Genomic DNA, 18,408 nt, shown 5'->3' with positions numbered 1-18,408 from the left:
ATATATACTGTAATAAAAGAAGAAACAGAGGGAAACATCATAGAATACCACCACACAGAAATAATAGACAACAACAAAAAGGCAAAGAAACAATAGAGACAGAGCCTTACTAGAAAACTAAAGATAGAATGACAGGAAATCCTCACATATCAATAATCACCCTAAATGAAAATGGACTGAACTCACCAATAAAAAGGCACAGAGTAGCAGATTGGATCAAAAAACTAAATCCAACCATTTGCTGTCTCCAAGAGACACATCTCAGCTACAAGGACAAGCATAGACTCAAAGTGAAAGGGTGGAAATTGACACTCCAAGCAAATGGTACCCAGAGAAAATCAGGTGTAGCCATAATGATATCAGATGAAACAGACTTCAGGGTGAAAAAGATAACAAGAGACAAAGATGGACATTTCATACTGGTAAAGGGGACTATACAACAAGAAGACATAACAGTCATCAATATTTATGCCCCTAATCAGAGAGCACCGAAATATACCAAGAAACTACTAACAGAACTAAAGGGAGAAATTGACCAAAACACAGTTATACTAGGGGACTTAAATACATCATTGACAGCTATGGATAGATCATCCAAACAGAAAATAAATAACGAAATAGCAGCCCTAAATGACACATTAGATGAAATGGACATAACTGACATATATAGAGCACTTCATCCTAAAACATCAGACTATACATTCTTTTCTAGTGTACATGGAACATTCTCAAGGATAAACCATATATTGGGATATAAAATCAGCCTCTGCAAATTTGAGAAGATTGAAATCATACCAAGCATATTCTCTGATCACAAGGCTTTGAAATTGGATATCAACTGCAAAAAGAAAGCAGGAAAAAACACAAATACATGGAGATTAAACAACATACTTTTAAAGAACGACTGGATCAAAGAAGAAATTAGAGGAGAGATCAAAAGGTACATAGAAACAAATGACAATGAAAATACATCCTACCAAAACTTTTGAGATGCAGCGAAAGCAGTTTTAAGAGGGAAATTTATATCATTACAGGCCTATCTCAAGAAACAAGAAAAATCCCAAATAAATAACCTCACGTTACACCTTAAAGAACTAGAAAAAGAAGAACAAGTGAAACCCAAGGTCAGCAGAAGAAAGGAAATAACAAAAATCAGAGCAGAACTAAATGAAATAGCGAACAAAAAGACAATAGAAAAAATTAATGTGACAAAGAGCTGGTTCTTTGAAAAGATTAACAAAATTGACAAACCGTTGGCTAGACTCACTAAGATAAAAAGAGAGAAGTCACTAATTAACAAAATCAGAAATGAAAAAGGGGAAGTTATCACGGACACCACAGAAATACAAAGGATCATCCAAGAATAGTACGAAGGACTATATGCCACCAAATTCAATAACCTAGAAGAAATGGACAAGTTCTTAGAAACATATAGCCTTCCAAGGCTGAACCATGAAGAACTGGAAAATCTAAACAGACCAATCACCAGTAACGAAATTGAATCAGTCATCTAAAACCTTCCCAAAAGCAAAAGTCCGGGACCAGATGGCTTCACTAGTGAATTCTACCAAACCTTCAAAGAGGATCTAATACCAATCCTGCTCAAATTCTTCCAAATAATTGAAGAAGAGACAGTATTCCCTAACTCATTTTATGAGGCCAACATTACCCTGATACCAAAACCTTGCAAGGACAACATAAAAAAAGAAAACTACAGACCAATATCTCTGATGAATACAGAAGCAAAAATCCTAAACAAAATTCTAGCAAGTCAAATACAACAATGCATTAAAAAGATTATTCATCACGACCAAGTGGGGTTCATCCCCGGGGCACAAGGATGGTTCAACATCCGCAAATCCATCAATGTGATACATCACATAAATAAAATAAAGGACAAAAATCATATGATTATATCAATTGATGCAGAAAAAGCATTTGACAAGATACAACATCCATTTATGATTAAAACACTTAATAAAATAGGTATAGAAGGAAAATACCTTAACATAATAAAGGCCATCTATGACAAGCCCTCAGCTAATCTCATAATTAATGGTGAAAAACTGAAGCCCTTTGCTCTACGTTCAGGAACACAACAGGGCTGTCCCCTATCACCTCTGCTTTTCAACAGTGTTGGAAGTCCTTGCCAGAGCAATCAGGCAAGAGAAAGAAATAAAAAGCATCCAAATTGGGAATGAAGAAGTTAAATTATCACTCTTTGCAGATGCCATGATGCTATATATAGAAAACACTAAAGACTCCACCAAAAAGCTATTAGAAACAATCAACGAATACAGTAAAGTTGCTGGCTACAAAATCAACATACAAAAGTCCATTGCATTCCTATACACTAATAATGAAATCTCATAAAAACAGATACAAAAAAAATTCCTTTTGCAATTGCAGCAAAAAGAATAAAATACCTAGGAATAAAATTAACCAAGGATGTGAAAGACCTAAATGCTGAAAACTATAAGACATTTTTGAAAGAAATTGAAGAAGAGACAAAGAAATGGAAAGACATTCCGTGCTCATGGATTGGAAGAATCAACATAGTTAAAATGGCCATATTACCCAAAGCAATATACAGGTTTAATGCAATCCCCATCAAAATCCCAATGGCATTTTTTAAAGAAATAGAACAAAAAATCATCAGATTTGTTTGGAACCACAAAAGACCCCGAACAGCCAAAGCAATCTTAAGAAAAAAGAACAATACTGGAGGTATCACACTCCCTGACTTTAGCTTGTACTATAGGGCTACAATAAACAAAACAGCATGGTATTGGCAGAAAAACAGACACATAGACCAATGGAATAGAATTGAGAACCCAGAAATAAAACCACATAAATATGGACAGATAATTTTTGACAAAGAAGCTAAAAACATACAATGGAGGAAAGACAGCCTCTTCAATAAATGGTGCTGGGAGAATTGGATAGCCATGTGCAAAAGAATGAAACTGGACTGCTATCTGTCACCATGTACCAAAATTAATTCAAAATGGATCAAAGACTTAAGCATATGACCTGACACAATAAACTGCATAGAAGAAAACATAGGTACTAAACTTATGGACCTTGGGTTCAAATGGCATTTTATGAATTCGACTCCAAAGGCAATGGAAGTAAAAGCTAAAATAAACGAATGGGACTATATGAAACTTAAAGGCTTCTGCACAGCAAAAGAAACCATCAGCAAAATAAAGAGGCAACCAACTGAATGGGAGAAGATTTTTGCAAATAGTGCCTCCGATAAGGGGCTAATATCCAAAATACACAGGGAACTCATGAAACTCAACAACAAAAAAACAAACAACCCAATTGAAAAATGGGCAGAGGACCTGAAGAGACATTTCTCCAAAGAGGACATACAAATGGCAAATAGACATGAAAAAATGCTCAACATCACTAATCATCAGAGAAATGCAAATAAAAACCACAATGAAATATCACCTCACCCCAGTCAGAATGGCTATCATCAACAAGACAAATAGTAACAAGTGTTGGAGAGGCTGTGGAGAAAAAGGAACCCTCATATACTGTTGGTGGGAATGCAGACTGGTGCAGCCGTTATGGAAGGCAGTGTGGAGGTTACTCAAAAAATTACGAATAGAATTACCATATGACCCAGCAATCCCTCTCCAGGGTATCTACCCAAAAAATCTGAAAACATTTATACATAAAGACACATGTGCTCCAATGTTCATTGCAGCTTTGTTTACGGTTGCCAAGACATGGAAACAACCAAAATGTCCCTCGATAGATGAATAGATAAAGAAGTTGTGGTATATATACACAATGGAATACTATTCGGCGGTAAGAAAAGATGATATAGGAACATTTGTGACAACATGGATGGATCTTGAGAGTATGATGCTAAGTGAAATAAGTCAGACAGAAAAAGCAGAGAACCATGTGATTTCACTGATATGTGGTATATAAACCAAAAACAACAAAAGAACAAGACAAACAAATGAGAAACAAAAACTCATAGACACAGACAGTAGTTTATACACAGAGGGTATAGTAATAATAATAGTTTAGACACAGAGGGTAAGGGGGGTGGGGGGATGGGAGATGAGGGTAAGTGGGATCAAATATATGGTGATGGAAGGAGAACTGACTCTGGGTGGTGAAAACACAATGGGATTTATAAATGATTTAATACAGAATTGTACACCTGAAATCTATGTAATTTTACTAACAATTGTCACCCAATAAATTAAAAAAAAAAAAAAAAAAGCTAGGAGACCCACAAAGCCAGTTCCATGTCTGAGAAGACCAACATTGAACAGCAAATGTACAGTAGTCCCGCCTTACTGGTGGTAGACACTTTCCAAGACCCCCAGTAGATGCCTGAAACCACAGATAGAACCAAACCCTACGTATACGTATGTTTTTTACCTATATATACACGCCTATGATAAAGTTTATAAATTAAGCACAGTAAGAGATTAACCATCATAACTAATAATAAAATGGACCAATTATAACATTATATGGTAATAAAAGTTATATGAATGTGGTCTCTCTTTCCCCCAAAATATCTTATTGTACTGTACTCACCATTCTTCTTGTGATAACGTGAGATGATACAATGCCAATGTGAGGAGATGAAGTGAGGTGAGTGATGTAGCATTAGGCCACTATTGACTTGACAATACGTCAGGAGGAGGATCAAAACTAGCATGGGTTTCTTTTTTTCTTCACAATTTCATGGATAGAAGATTTGTTGTTATTGTAGATCTCAGCAACCTCAGCATACAATTTTTTTTAATTTCCGTAAGTCAAGAACGTTCAGCTTTTAACTTAAAGAAAGCACTTTACAGCTTCTCTTAGTCATATCCAAATTGCCAGCATCATTACTCTCATGCTTTGGGGCCATTATTAAATAAAATAAGGGTTACTTGAACACAAACGCTGTGGTACGCAGACAGTCCATCTGAAAACCAAAATGGCGACTACGTAAGTGAATAACAGGTTCCAGCATCTGCAACTTTAGAGACTCCAGAGAGAGGGATGATTCACATCCTGAGCGGGACTCGGGAGATTTCATCACGCCACCCAGAACAGTGGGCAATTTAAAACTTATAAATTATTTATTTCGGAAATTTTCCATTTAACATTTTTGGTTGACCCAAGTTAACCAAAATTTCAGAAAATGAAACCACGGATAAGTGTGGGGCGGAACTTCTATATATTAAATGTTACGGTTTAACTCAGTGAACAATTTCTTCTTCCTTTTGTTCAATCCACAAACTTTATTGAGTGCCTGCTAGGAGCAAGCCTCAGGATTCTGAGGATACCAGGATATATGATGGGGTCCTGGGCTTTAAGAGAGGAGCTGTTGATGGAGCCAAGCTGTCCTGAGTATCTGTGATGCTTCCATGAAAGAACACCCTTCACTGACTTAGGATTCCAAGTCTAATCACGGGTTACTTGCTTTGGCTCCAGTGCCACCTTCACCACCATGAGACAGGGGCACATGTCAGAATTGTGCATTCCAATTTCTGGGCACAGAGACAATTTTATAGGCTCATCCTGTCCAGATTCTACCGTGAAAATACAATTCACCTACTTTGGGTCATTGAGTGTGTTTGTAAACTTATCAAATTATGCCATTTTTTTTGTTGGGACAAGAACACAGTGAATGTTCCTTAGGTTTATTTTGGGGGTGAGAAATGCCAAAGACAAAACGAGTTTTTCTATATGCTTTTAAATAACTTTACATGCATTTGAAACATAGCAAGAAAATAAATCTAGAATTGAAATTAATCTTAAGCTTATTTATTGAAATTAAGTCTCAGAAAGCAGAGTCAGAATCTTAGCAAATGGAAATTTCTCCTGAGATAAAAGGTAAATGCCTTTGATGGATGTAGAGATCTACTAAATGTATTATTTTTGAAGGAACTAAATTATTGAAGTCAATTGTCCCTCACTGACAATGAGTCAGTTTTCATGTATTTATTACTGTTGTTTGAGATTTATTTACTACTGTTATTTAATCATGAACTAAGGCACATATTTCAATTAGCAAGAAATCTAAAGTTATGACATCTGATGGCTCCTAGCTATTCCCTGTATGTGAATAAACAGCCACAGGAAACCCCTTTTTCTCTAGCAAATGCCATTCCTTTACCCTCATTCTTATGGCATAGATGATTAGAGAATAGGGAGAGAGAGGTGAAGGAGTTGGGCGGTGAGGAGAGAAGGGTTCATCCTATAGGCAGCCAGCATCATGGAGAGGCATGCCAACTCCCAGAATAGCATTTGGTTTCATTCCACTGAAATCCTGGCACCTTTACTTGGGTCATATGGTCATTTGAGGTCATTTAAATCTATCTCCATCCAGATGCAGATAAGACGCTAAACAGTCAGGAACAGAGGAAGCCAGCCAGCCAAGATAGTAGATAAGGAGAGGAAGAAAAGGGCTAATCTCATGAGCAATTATGTTAGAGGAACCTTTTCCAGCTATAATTCTTGGTGAACTTCTACCGAGAAGTGGTGAAGCATTGTGATGCTCTTGAATTCTACTTTAGGTTGAAAGATACTTTGAGGGACTCTTGGAGTCCAGTTCATTCAATTTATGGAAGAGGAAATTTATGAATGAGGCACAGAGTTTCATTGCCAAAGTCAAGGTCTCACGCCTAATTAAGTAAAAGGATCAGAACTTGAAGATCCATCTGCCAATTTCAATCCAGTGATCTTCCTTTTTGTTGCCTGAATACATGTCTTAAATTGCTCCTCAATTCATGACACTCTAGCCTTCCTCCAGTAATACAATTTTGCCCTCAAGATGAGCTATCTGTCTCACTCATCATTTTGTTCATTCATTCATTTTTCAAATATATATCCAGAGTCCAGTATGTGCCAGAAGCACAAGGAGAACATAACAGATTAGGTCCCTGTGCTCAAGGTAACCACAATTTAGCTTTAATTTCTCCTTGTAGCAATGCTTTTTGGATCCAGCCTTCCCCACCATAAATTACTGCTCCTCTTTCTATGAGGAATACTTTGTTTCCTGGTTAAAACACACCTATTAACATTGACAGAACAGAAGAAAAAAAACACAACAAAACAAGTGACACAACTGTTAAAGAGAAAAACCATAGGCCCAAAATGGAGTCACTTGTGCTAAAAAGCACATGACACCAAACCTAGACTTAATAATACCTAACCTAATTGCAGTTTCAACCTTCTCCGGGAATGTAATATTAATTGTTCAGTCTGGAATTTTCTGGTCAGTAGCAATGAAGTAATCTGTCACGTGGGCCTTCTCCATCCCCCTCAAAGGAAATTGAGGCGGTCTGCCTAAGACACCTCGTAACCCCTACTCTGCACATTCCCCTAAGAAAAGGTAATCTTACCTGAAATAACCCTTTCTTTTCTTTTGCTAATAACTTTCTTGTCCCACACAAGTTTTGCCTATAAAAACCTTTCATATTGTACATCATTTCAGAGCTCTTCTCTCTCTCCTTGCTGGCTGGGATGCTGCCCAATTCTTGAATCACTCAATAAATCCAATGAGATCTTCAAATTTACTCAACTATGTTTTTGGTTTTTTATGCAGTGTATAGGCAGATAATGCATCTATAGTGGACACAGTCTATAGCGGACAGTGAAGAGCTTTTGAAATTGAGTCAAGAAGCTTTCAGGCCGCAGTGAGGGTCGAATACAAGTGTCACTATGGTGTTTTCCTGAAATTTATTCCACAGAACTGTAGTTGAAGGGGGCCTATATTTTTCACACTAACTGTAAATGCTTCTTGTCCAAAGAGGTGCTGGCTTACATCAAATCTTTAAAGGATGTAGTCACTATTAATCTAAAAGAATCCCTAAAAAATATGGTTACGCTGGGGCACTAAGAGGGTTAGCAAAAAGAAAGTTATGACTCTGGCTATGAAATTATGTAATCAGCAAAGGGGGAAAAAAACCCAGTTGCTTAAAAAGTTTTCTGTTCTTTTTTCTTAAAGGAGGATTAATCTGGCTTAAGTCTAAGAAGATTCATCGCAAATTGACAAGGTAGGATTAAATAGTTTATTATTTTGAAATGTGATATAACCATTTTCATTCCTTATTTGCTTCTGAGTTCTTTTATTAATTTGGAATCACTGTGATGTTTGAAAACCTATTGGCATAAAAAGCTTTTTCAACACCCCCACTGTTATGTTTTCAAACAGGAATAAGGAAAAGCAATCAGCATTGTCAGCAATGATTCCATGTGAATAAAGAAACCCAAATTTGTGAGTCCCCATTTCCTTTGGAAATATGAATCAGTCTTCCTGATGTTGAAAATAGATTTCTGTAGTACCTGTATCTTTTATAAAGATTTTGATTCAGGATGAAGATAGTAGAGAGATTGTGTTAATTTTGCATATTCTGATTGAAACATTGTCAATGGACAAACGTTTTCAAATTACTTCTCATGTGCAGGGCACACAGCAGATATAAAATACATTAATTTTACTATCAAGCAGCAACATTAGGAGGATAAAATTTTAAGGGTAGAAGGTCCTAATGATTCTATACTTAAAATAGGAGGGTAGAATTAGGACCCTCCTAATTAGGACCACCATGAACATTATATAATAACAAAATTTCTAACCCCATGTTTTCTAAGATGCATTTCGGGAAATAGCCACTGAAGTCATACAGAAATCTACCATGTTCTTTATCCCATTTTGGAGCTAATGCTGGACGTCTATTTTTCCAAATACCTGGGTTTTGTTAAAGAATATAAAATGAAGGATAATAAGGCAAAATATTTTTTTAAAGACTAACCCAGTAAAGGACAAAGAAATAGACTTATCCACATGACATATCTTTTACTCACTGCCCAAGGTGGGAATGGGCCAAGACGGGGCCATGGAGAAAGAATGACCATAAGAGGTGTGCAGAATGACAACGGTGTCTCCACAACACTCTTCTTTAAAAATTATCCCTTGTACCTAGAGAAGTCATCCATGTAGAAGGACCAATTTTGAAATATCCCAAAGAAAGTTAAGAAGTTGGGACTGAAGAGAGACACAGCATCAATTCTTCAAATGAGTGCAGGAAAGTCCATTTATTTGACAGCCTACCTGGGGTATCCAAGCTTGAACATTTCCATTGATTGTCATTAGAAAGCTCCTGGCTTTAGCTAAGTATCTCTCTTTATCCTTTGGCACATACTGTGGATTAATGACGTGAATACTTGACACAAAATCCCATAAAATATTATGCTTTAGTAACTTCCTAGTTAAAATTTTATTGCATTTTCTTTACTGAGGCCAAGGTACAGTTTCGCCATTTGATCGTGAAACATCTCTATTTTATAAAATACAGGGGAGATTTTTAATATAATAAACCCACAATGTGTCACAGATTTGTAAACATATCACACAGGCAGAAAGCAGAGGCAGACAGTGATTTTTATAATGACAGAAAAGCAAGTAATTGTTTCCCTGGAGATGTCCTGAGGTATGAAAAATCCTTTTTTAAAAAAGTTCCCTCTTTACGATACATATACTTGTAACAGAGTTTCTAATATGCATAACCATGAAAGCTTGCCTACATACATTTTAAATAAAGTCAAATAACAGGGAAAGTTCATGGGCATTTTCCTTCACTTAACTACTTTTAGAATTCTTCTTGCTCTGCTATTTTATCACTAAACATAATAATATGGAAACCCCTCTGAAAATAGAATTTCTTCCTGACTCAGTGCTGTTCTTCTTGTCACTCTAAATATACAGAGGGTGCCAAAAAAATGTGTACACATTTTAAGAAAGGAAAAAACTATTAAAATTGTAATGCTCAATATATATACTGATAACAAAAGATGAATACAAGTCACGTTTGACTTCTGCAATTACAAGAGGTGCTCAAAGTGGTTACCATCAGCGTCCAGACACTTCTGATTACGGCGAACTACTGCTTGAGCAATGTTGACCAAAGTGTCCACTTATATACATTTTTTGGCACCATATATATATATATATATATATATATGAATCATTCTGAATATATATATGAATATATACACATATATATGTGCATGTACATATGTATGTATGTATTTCAGGTTTAGAGGGCTTGAGGGAGCATAGGATAACCTGTGACTTGCTGACAGCATATATATATGAATGAAAGAGTCCTCCATGACACAAGATGGAGGCAAATTGAAATTAGCTTTTGAAACAAGCCAGTCACTTCCACCCTGTTTTTTTCTCTTTTTTTGGAGCCTATCATTTGCATTAGGTAGTTCTGAAAGATCCCTAAAGCTATTCTTAACTTTCCTTTGCCATACAAAAACACATGATTTAGTTCTTTCAGTCAACATTCATACACCTCATCAATCCTGGGCAAATCATGGCACTTTAATTAAGCGTTCAGTCTTTACAGAGTTAATTGACTGTATACAGCTACTTCAGCATAGTGATGAGAGAAGTGACACTTTACTTCCACCCCAAACAAAGCTATTATATTTACCTTCTACTTTGAAGATAGTAAAGTGCGGCCGGCAATGGAAAGAGCCCAACGCGTTACCTGCGCAGTTCATCCACAGACCCTGGTAAACCCAAGTGGCGGTTATCACCGAAGATGCTCGGGTGGTTACTTTCCACTCATTGGATGCGGTGGCAGCAACGAGAGCTCCAAACCCTCCAACACCAAACACCAAAGCCGAGATCTGTGCCCTGGACATGTCGCTCAGCCTCCAGTGACACTTTGGTGGTCTAGGCATGCAGCGGACAAATAACACTTGGACAAGTGTTACAGCAAGTTAATTTGGGTAGGTGGCAATATGTCATGCTCAGGTACCCCGTACCCCGAGGAAGGTCCAGAATTTAGAAAAAAGTCTGATTTACCAAAGGCGTTTTAAAGATAGCCTAGATGATCTTTCTAATTTACTACATGGTGTTTCACCAAAATTTTGCAGATGGAGTTTAAAGGTTTTAACTTTGCAGATTTTTTTCCCCTGGCACCATGCGTAGTTAATGCTTAATTTTCTGTTAGCCAGAAGCTTAACGAACCATGCAACTACCAGATATTACAAAGTACAAATTATACAGTAACAGTTAAGGCTTTTTTGACCAATTGCATTAGTCTTGCCTGCTTCTGAATCTTTATATAAATGGAATCATATTGTAAGTATTCTTCTGTAACCTATTTTTTCACACAATATTATACTTGTGAGATTTATCTCTGTTCAGGAATGTAGCTATCATTCATTAAGTATAACAGCTAAACACAATAGTTTATTAAGTAAATATACTACAATTTATTTATCCATTTTTTTCCTGGAGATGACATTTATGTTGGTCCCCATCCTCCAATAGCAATGGATACAGCTATAAACATTCTTATACATTTATCCTTGTGCACATGTGCAAGAGTTTCTTCAAAGTATATCCTAAGAACACAATTGCTAGGATGTAGGACATACTCATCCTCAACTTTATCGGTAATACTAAATTGCTTTACTAAGTAGTTTTAGCAGTTTACCCTCCCGCTACCAGTGGGTGAGTCCTCATTCCCCTACTTCACAATACTTGGTACTGTGGTGTCAGAATTGTTTATTTCTTTTGGCCACTCAGAGGAGTGTGAAGGTATCACATTATGGTTATAATTTGAATTTTCTTATTATTAACGAGGTCGAGCATCTTTTCATGTGTTTATTGGTTCATTGTGTTTTTGTCTACAAAGATATTTGTAACTTTTGCTCATTTTATCTATTGAGTTGTTTGACTTTTAAAAAAGACTTTTATTAAAATACAGCCAATATACAATATTATATTAGTTTCAGGTATACATCATAGTTATTCAACATTTATATACCTAAAGACGTGATCAGCATCATAAGTCCTGCAACCATCTGACACCGTACCACGTTAGCACAATATTATTGACTATATTTGCTATGCTGCACATTACATCCCCATGACTTATTTGTTTTATACCTGGAGATTAGGACCTCTTATTCCCCTTCACCTTCCCATCCCCCTTTTTAATTTTTCAATTCGAGTTGACATTCAATATCATTTTATATTAATTTCAGGTGTACAGCATAATGGTTAGACATTTATATAATTTAAGAAATCATCCCCTGACTAGTCTAGTACCCACCTGGCATTATACATAGTTACTACCATATTATTGACTATATTTCCTGTGTTTTATTTTACATCCCATGACTGTTTTGTAACAATCACTTTGTACTTCTTAATCCCGTCACCATTTTCATCCTGCCCCCCTACCCACTCCCATCTATCATCCTAACAAACTTAGTACCCATCTGCACTATACATAGTTAATACAATATTATTGACTATATTCCTTAAGCTGTACCTTACATTCCCATGATTTCTGTGTAACAACAGATTTGTACTTCTTAACCCGTTCCCTTTTTCACTCATCCCCCAATCTCCCTCCCATCTGACAGCTATCAATATGTTCTCTGTATCTATGAGTTTGTTTGTTTGTTGGTTTATTTTGTTCTTTAGATTCCACATATAAGTGAAATCACATTGCATCTGTCTTTCTCTGTCTGACACTCCACTCAGCACAGTACCCCTCAGGGCCATCCATGCTGCTACAGATAGCAAGAACCCATTCCCTTACCTGCCCAAACAACAGTCCATTGTATATATGTACCACCTACTCTTTATCCATTCATCCATTGACAGACACCCAGGCTGCCTCCACATCTTGGCCATTGTAAACAATGCTGCAATGAACATATGGACGCACACGTCCTCTCGAAGTAGCATATGATTTTCTTCAGATAAATACCCTGAAGAGGGAATACTGGGTCCTTCTTTGTCTCTTGTTATAGCCTTTGTTTTAAAGTCTATTTTGTCTGGTATAAGGATTGCTACCCCAGCTTTTTTTTTTTTCCCCAGTTTCCATTTTCATGACATATCTATTTCCATCCCTTTACTTTCAGTCTGTGTGTGTCTTTCAATCTGAAGTGAATCTGTCGTAGGCAGCATATGTAAGGGTCTTGTTTTCTTTTCTTTTCTTTTTTTTTTTTAAGATTTTATTGGGGAGGGAGAACAGGACTTTATTGGGGAACAGTGTGTACTGCCAGGATTTTTTTTCCAAATCAAGTTGTTATCCTTTCAATCTTAGTTGTGGAGGGTGCCGTTCAGCTTTCAAGTTGTCCTTTCAGTCTTAGTTGTGGAGGGCACAGCTCAGCTCCAGGTTCAGTTGCTGTTGCTAGTTGCAGGGGGCACAGCCCACCATCCCTTGTGGGAGTCAAACTGGCAACCTTGTGGTAGAGAGGACGCGCTCCAGCCAACTGAGCCATCAGGGAGCTCAGCGGCAGCTCAGCTCAAGGTACCGTGTTCAGTCTTAGTTTCAGAGGGCGCTGCCCACCATCCCTTGCGGGACTCAAGGAGTTGAACCAGCAACCTTGTAGCTGAGAGCCCACTGGCCCATGTGGGAATTGAATCAGCAGCCTTCAGAGTTAGGAGCACGGAGCTCCAACCGCCTGAGCCACCGGGCTGGCCCAAGGGTCTTGTTTTCTTATCCATTCACCCTCCTATGTCTTTTGATTGGGGCATTTAATCCATTTACATTGAAAGAAATTGTTGATAAATATGTAGCTATTGCCATTTTATTATTCATAATTTTTATTTTTATTTTTTCTCATCTTAAAAAAATCCCACTTACATTCCTTGTAATACTGGTTTGGTAGTGATGAACTCCTTTAGGTTTCTCTTGTCTGGGAAGCTCTTTATCTGCCCTTTAATTCTAAATGATAGCTTTGCTGGGTAAAGTAATTTTGGTTGTAGGTCTTTTCTTTAGTCTGGCCTGCAAAGTTTCCATTGACAAGTCAACTGATAATCTTAGGGAGCTCCCTTGTAAGTTACTAGTTGCCTTTCTCTTGCTGCTTTTAGGATTCTCTCTTTGTCTTTAACCTTTGCCATTCTAATTATAATGTGTCTTGGTGTGGTCCTGTTTAGGTTCATCTTGTTTTGTGCTTCCTGGACTTCTATTTCTATTTCCTTTGCCACATTAGGAAAGTTTTCAGTCATTATTGCTTCAAATGATTCTCAATCCCTTGCTCTCTCCCTTCTCCTTCCGGTACCCCTTTGAAGAAAATGTTGTTACACTTTATGTTGTCTCAGAGGTCTCTTAAACTATCCTCATTTTTTTGGATTCTTTTTTCTTTTTATTGTTCCAATTGGGTGTTTTCTGCTACCTTATCTTCCAAATCACTGATTTGATCCTCTGCTTCATCAAGTCTGCTGGTGATTCCTCCTAGTGCATTTTTCATTTTAGTTATTGTATTCTTCACTTCTGACTGGTTCTTTTTTATGGTTTCTATATCCTTTTTTTTTTTTGCTTGCAATCTCTCTAATGAAGTTCTCACTAAGTTCCTTGAGCATCCTTATAACAATTGTTTTTGAATTCTGTATCTGGCAAGTTACTTGCCCCCGTTTTGTTTAGTTCTGTTTCTGGAGTTTTCTTCCATTCTTTCATTTGGGATATATTTCTCTGTTTCCTAATTTTGGCTGCCTCTCTGTGTTTGTTTCTATGTACTAGGTAGATCTGCTACATATCCCAGCCTTGGCTGGGTGGTCTTATGTAGTAGGTGCCATGTGGGCCCTGGCATAGTCTCCTTGGTCATCTGCTTTGGGTGCTCCAGGAGTGTCCCTTATATGGGTTGTGTGTGCCTTCCTGTTATAGTTGAGCCTTTATTATTTGAATGTCAGTGGGTGAAGTTGATCCTCAGGCTGATTGGCTGTGGGGTTTGGTCACATTAACAGCTTACAGGCTGCCATATGCAAGGCTTACCCCACGGAGTGGGATTCACCCTTGTGGGCTCTGGTGCTTGTTGAGACTGCCCTTTATGTTTGCTGCTTGTGGGGCTAATTGGGTGGTGCTCTACTGTAGCATGAAGCCAATCTCCAGTTATGTTGGTTCTGGGGCTTCTTGGGAAGGGCTCCAGTGCAGGCCCAGGTCACTCACTGCCTGTGATGGGCTGGGGTCTCTCTGGTAGGAGCTATTAGGTTGGTGCAAAAGTAATTGTATTTTAAAAGGTTAAAAACAATTGCAAAAACTGCAGTTACTTTTACACCAACCTAATACAAAATGATCCATGGTTGTTCACTGCCTGTGCTAACCCTGGAGGAGCATGGAGAGGCCATGCTGTGAACTGAGGATGGCTGCCTCCAGTGTCGGTCCTGGGGTAGTTCTGCAAAAAACCAGGACACCATTAGGCCTGCTACCACCTGCCAGCTCCCTTAAGCTTCAGCCCGTGATAAAGCCTTGTGTGGTACACAAGAAGAATGAGGAAGGGTCTTAGGGAGTCACTAGAGTGGTAAGAGTTGTGGACACCAGGTTAATGTAAACCCTGCTTTGGTGACAGTCCTGAGCCTGGAGCTACTCAGCAAACATCTCAGAGCACACCGAGGCCAGTCACCACCCACCAGGGTCCTGAGGACTCTGATAATTATTCAAGAAAAAGTGCAATCTGGGTGGGGCTGGCTGCTTGCTGAGAAAGTGCCTCTGGTGTTGGGGGAGTTTGGTGTGGCGTGGTCCCAGTGAGTCAGCAGGGTGGATCAGCAGAGATCTCCACACTAATCAGATTCAGATTTGGCCTATGGGGGCGGGCTCAACACAGGAAAGATGGCACCCACCTGCTGGCTGCATGGGAGGAGGAATCTCACACAGGGAAAATGGTGACTGTCCTCCAGCCCTCAACCTGAAGCAACACAACTCAGTCTGCACCCTGAAAGCCTCTAACACCCCTGGAGTTACTGTCCCTCCACCAGAGCCCAAGGTGAGTACCTGAGAATGAGAAAGTCTGTGTGTGGGCCATTTAAGAGGACGCTGTGTTTCCTGCCACCTTCCATCCCACCTGGATGGTCGGAATCACCGCTGTTTTTCACCACCAGATGTTGTGAGGGCTTTTCTTCCTGGCGCCAGTACTCTGGGCTGAGGAGGCTGGTGTGGGGCTGGGGTCCTTTGCTCCTCTGGGAGGAACCTCCATGGCTGAGAGATCTCTCTCAGTTCTCAACCATGACACGGAGATTTGGGGTTAGCCAGATCCATTCTCCACCCTTCCTACTAGTCTCAATGTGGCTTCTTTATATCCTTAGTTATAAAACTTCTGTTCAGCCAGACTTCAGATGGTTCTCAGGTTGATTGTTCTATAATTTAGTTGTAATTTTAATTTGTTCACGGAAGGAAAGAGACACAGTGTTTATCTTCTCCACCAACTTGGATCCCTAGTTGTTCAACTTTTTATAATTTAAATTAATTCTATGTATATTCTGGATAGTAATCTGTTGATTATGTATGTTGCAAATATTTTCCCCCAGTTTGTGGTGTGTCTTTATGTGGCCATTTGACAGAGTCTTCATTTTAATGTAGTCAACTTTATCAAGTTTTTACTAAATGATTTGCAGTTATTAGTCTCTTACTTTATATGACAGAATTTTTTTGCACTTTGATTTTTTTCAGGTGCAAGTACATATTAAAGTCCTCTTTCTAACATAAAGAGTCAAAGGATTAGAATCTGAAAAATAAAACAGGGAAATACCATCTGGGTGAGTCTGCAAAGTTTTTGGGCATCGGACCACTTTCCTAGTTCACCTCCCCCTGGGGACGAAAGAAGAGAAAATTTCGCTGGAAGAATTTAGCCAAACTTTGTTCATTATTCCATTGTCAAAATTACTAAGAGATACCAAATTTTAAATGTTTTTATCTTTTGTAAAGCTTCCTTGAATTCAAAAGGTAATTGCAGGTGGTAGTAGTATTATAATTAATCATAGAAAAAATAAAAGGTAGAAGAATTAAGGCTGCAAAGACAGAAATATTATAAATAGCCTGTTTAAATCACAAAACACTCAATTGAGGGATGGCAGTGGGGATTGTAAATAGAGCTATAATTATATAGTTCTCTTTGAAGGGTGGTGGTAGAAATCTGTGAAGTCTTCCAGGTTAGTAAATTTTATTAATATTATAAATACTTCCTTCCTAACTCACTATGAGGATCATGACATAATACATACAAAGCACAGCTAATGTGGTAGAGAAATGTCATCTATTGTTATTATTATTATACTAAAAAAATGAGGACGCTGAGATTAGGGTGACCAACCCTTTTGGTTTGCCCAGAATGTCTAGGTTTCAGCTCTAAATTTCCTGCTGAAACAAATAGTTCCAGGTTTTCAGCTTTTTTTGCAGTGGGGGAGGGTAGAGGAAACTGAATGAATTCCTAGTTTTCACCATTAAATGACAATCTCCTGGCATAAGCCCAGCAAGTTTCCTGTTTCTACCCTATCTTCACCTCACATTGCCACCTACCTGCAAAAAGAAGTTAATTCTTGGAGGCAAGTCTGCACATTGCCCTGAAGAGAGCTGGGTAGGGCATTATTTGGACTTGGTGTTCTCTGCACCATTCGGCAGTTGCCAGCAGATGACACAATCCAAATTACCTGGCTAACAGACTGTATTCAGAATTTCCCTCTCCTGAACCACTTAGAGCTTCTGCCTCCCGTGAACTTTTAGTACCTTGCTCTTCCAAGCTAAGATGTGTGCGTCTTACTCTCACCTTCTCTCTCCTTCCTTCCATCTTTTTCCCCCCTCTTCTTGTCTTGATTTCGTTGCTGATTTGAAGTGCAGAAGGTTAGGTTAATCATACACCTCAGTTCATGACATAACATCATCTTTGCATCATATGAAGATGCTCTCTTGCTTAATTTATTCCTTTTTTACCTCTAAATTCTCCATTTCTATTTTCCTCTCTTTCATAAATAAACAACAGATCTCTAGTGTCTACTGTGACTTCTTTTGTTCTGTATTCTTTAAAACATATACATGTTTGTTTTGTGTGCAAGTTTTATTAATTTACAAAAATGATGTATATCTTGTTCTGTTAATGTCTTGCTGCGTTGTTTTTTCTTGACACTATACTTTTAAGACTCTTCTATGTCGTTCAGAGCACATCTAATGATTCTAACTGGTTGCTTCTAGCAGTCACAGAATATTCCATGCTGAGCATCCACAATGTCTTCTGAGGAACATGGGATTGTCTCCAACCCCCCCAACCCCCACAACACTCCAGTGAACACCCGGTGTTTGTTCCCTTGTGGACTTACGAGAATTCCTTTGGGTGTACACCAGGTCGTAAGGTCTGCATTCCCAGCAGTCAGTTTGCTGACGCGTTGCCATATTGCTTTTCACAATAGCAGCACTTACTTATACTCTCTCCACAGAGCAAAGGAATTTCTATTTATCCTTACATATCTGCCAACATGTAGCATTATACAATTTCCAAATTTTTGTGAGATTCATTAGTGTAAAGTAATATCATTGCTTTAATTTGCATTTATCTAAAAACTTGAATTTGAGCATCTCTCTGCATGCTTTTCAACTTTTCGTTTTTTTCTTCTGAATTTGCCCATTTTTC

At 38.1% G+C, this 18,408-nt stretch overlaps 1 protein-coding gene across 1 annotated transcript in view; it reads right to left on the bottom strand.

Moving 5' to 3' along the window:
- Positions 1-10,689, bottom strand: part of CLDN10 (claudin 10) — a 109,387-nt gene extending 98,698 nt beyond the window's left edge. The window contains exon 1 of the mRNA XM_033104724.1: positions 10,476-10,689. Within this exon, the coding sequence (XP_032960615.1) occupies positions 10,476-10,689 (214 nt within the window). The remainder of the gene's footprint in view (positions 1-10,475) is intronic.
- Between the last annotated feature and the right edge of the window lie 7,719 nt (positions 10,690-18,408).

This window comes from Rhinolophus ferrumequinum, chromosome 4 (assembly GCF_004115265.2).
Source record: "Rhinolophus ferrumequinum isolate MPI-CBG mRhiFer1 chromosome 4, mRhiFer1_v1.p, whole genome shotgun sequence".
In the NCBI taxonomy this organism is placed as follows: Eukaryota; Metazoa; Chordata; class Mammalia; order Chiroptera; family Rhinolophidae; genus Rhinolophus; species Rhinolophus ferrumequinum.
Note: the sequence above shows the minus strand (reverse complement) of the source record. Positions and strands in the feature narration are given on the sequence as shown.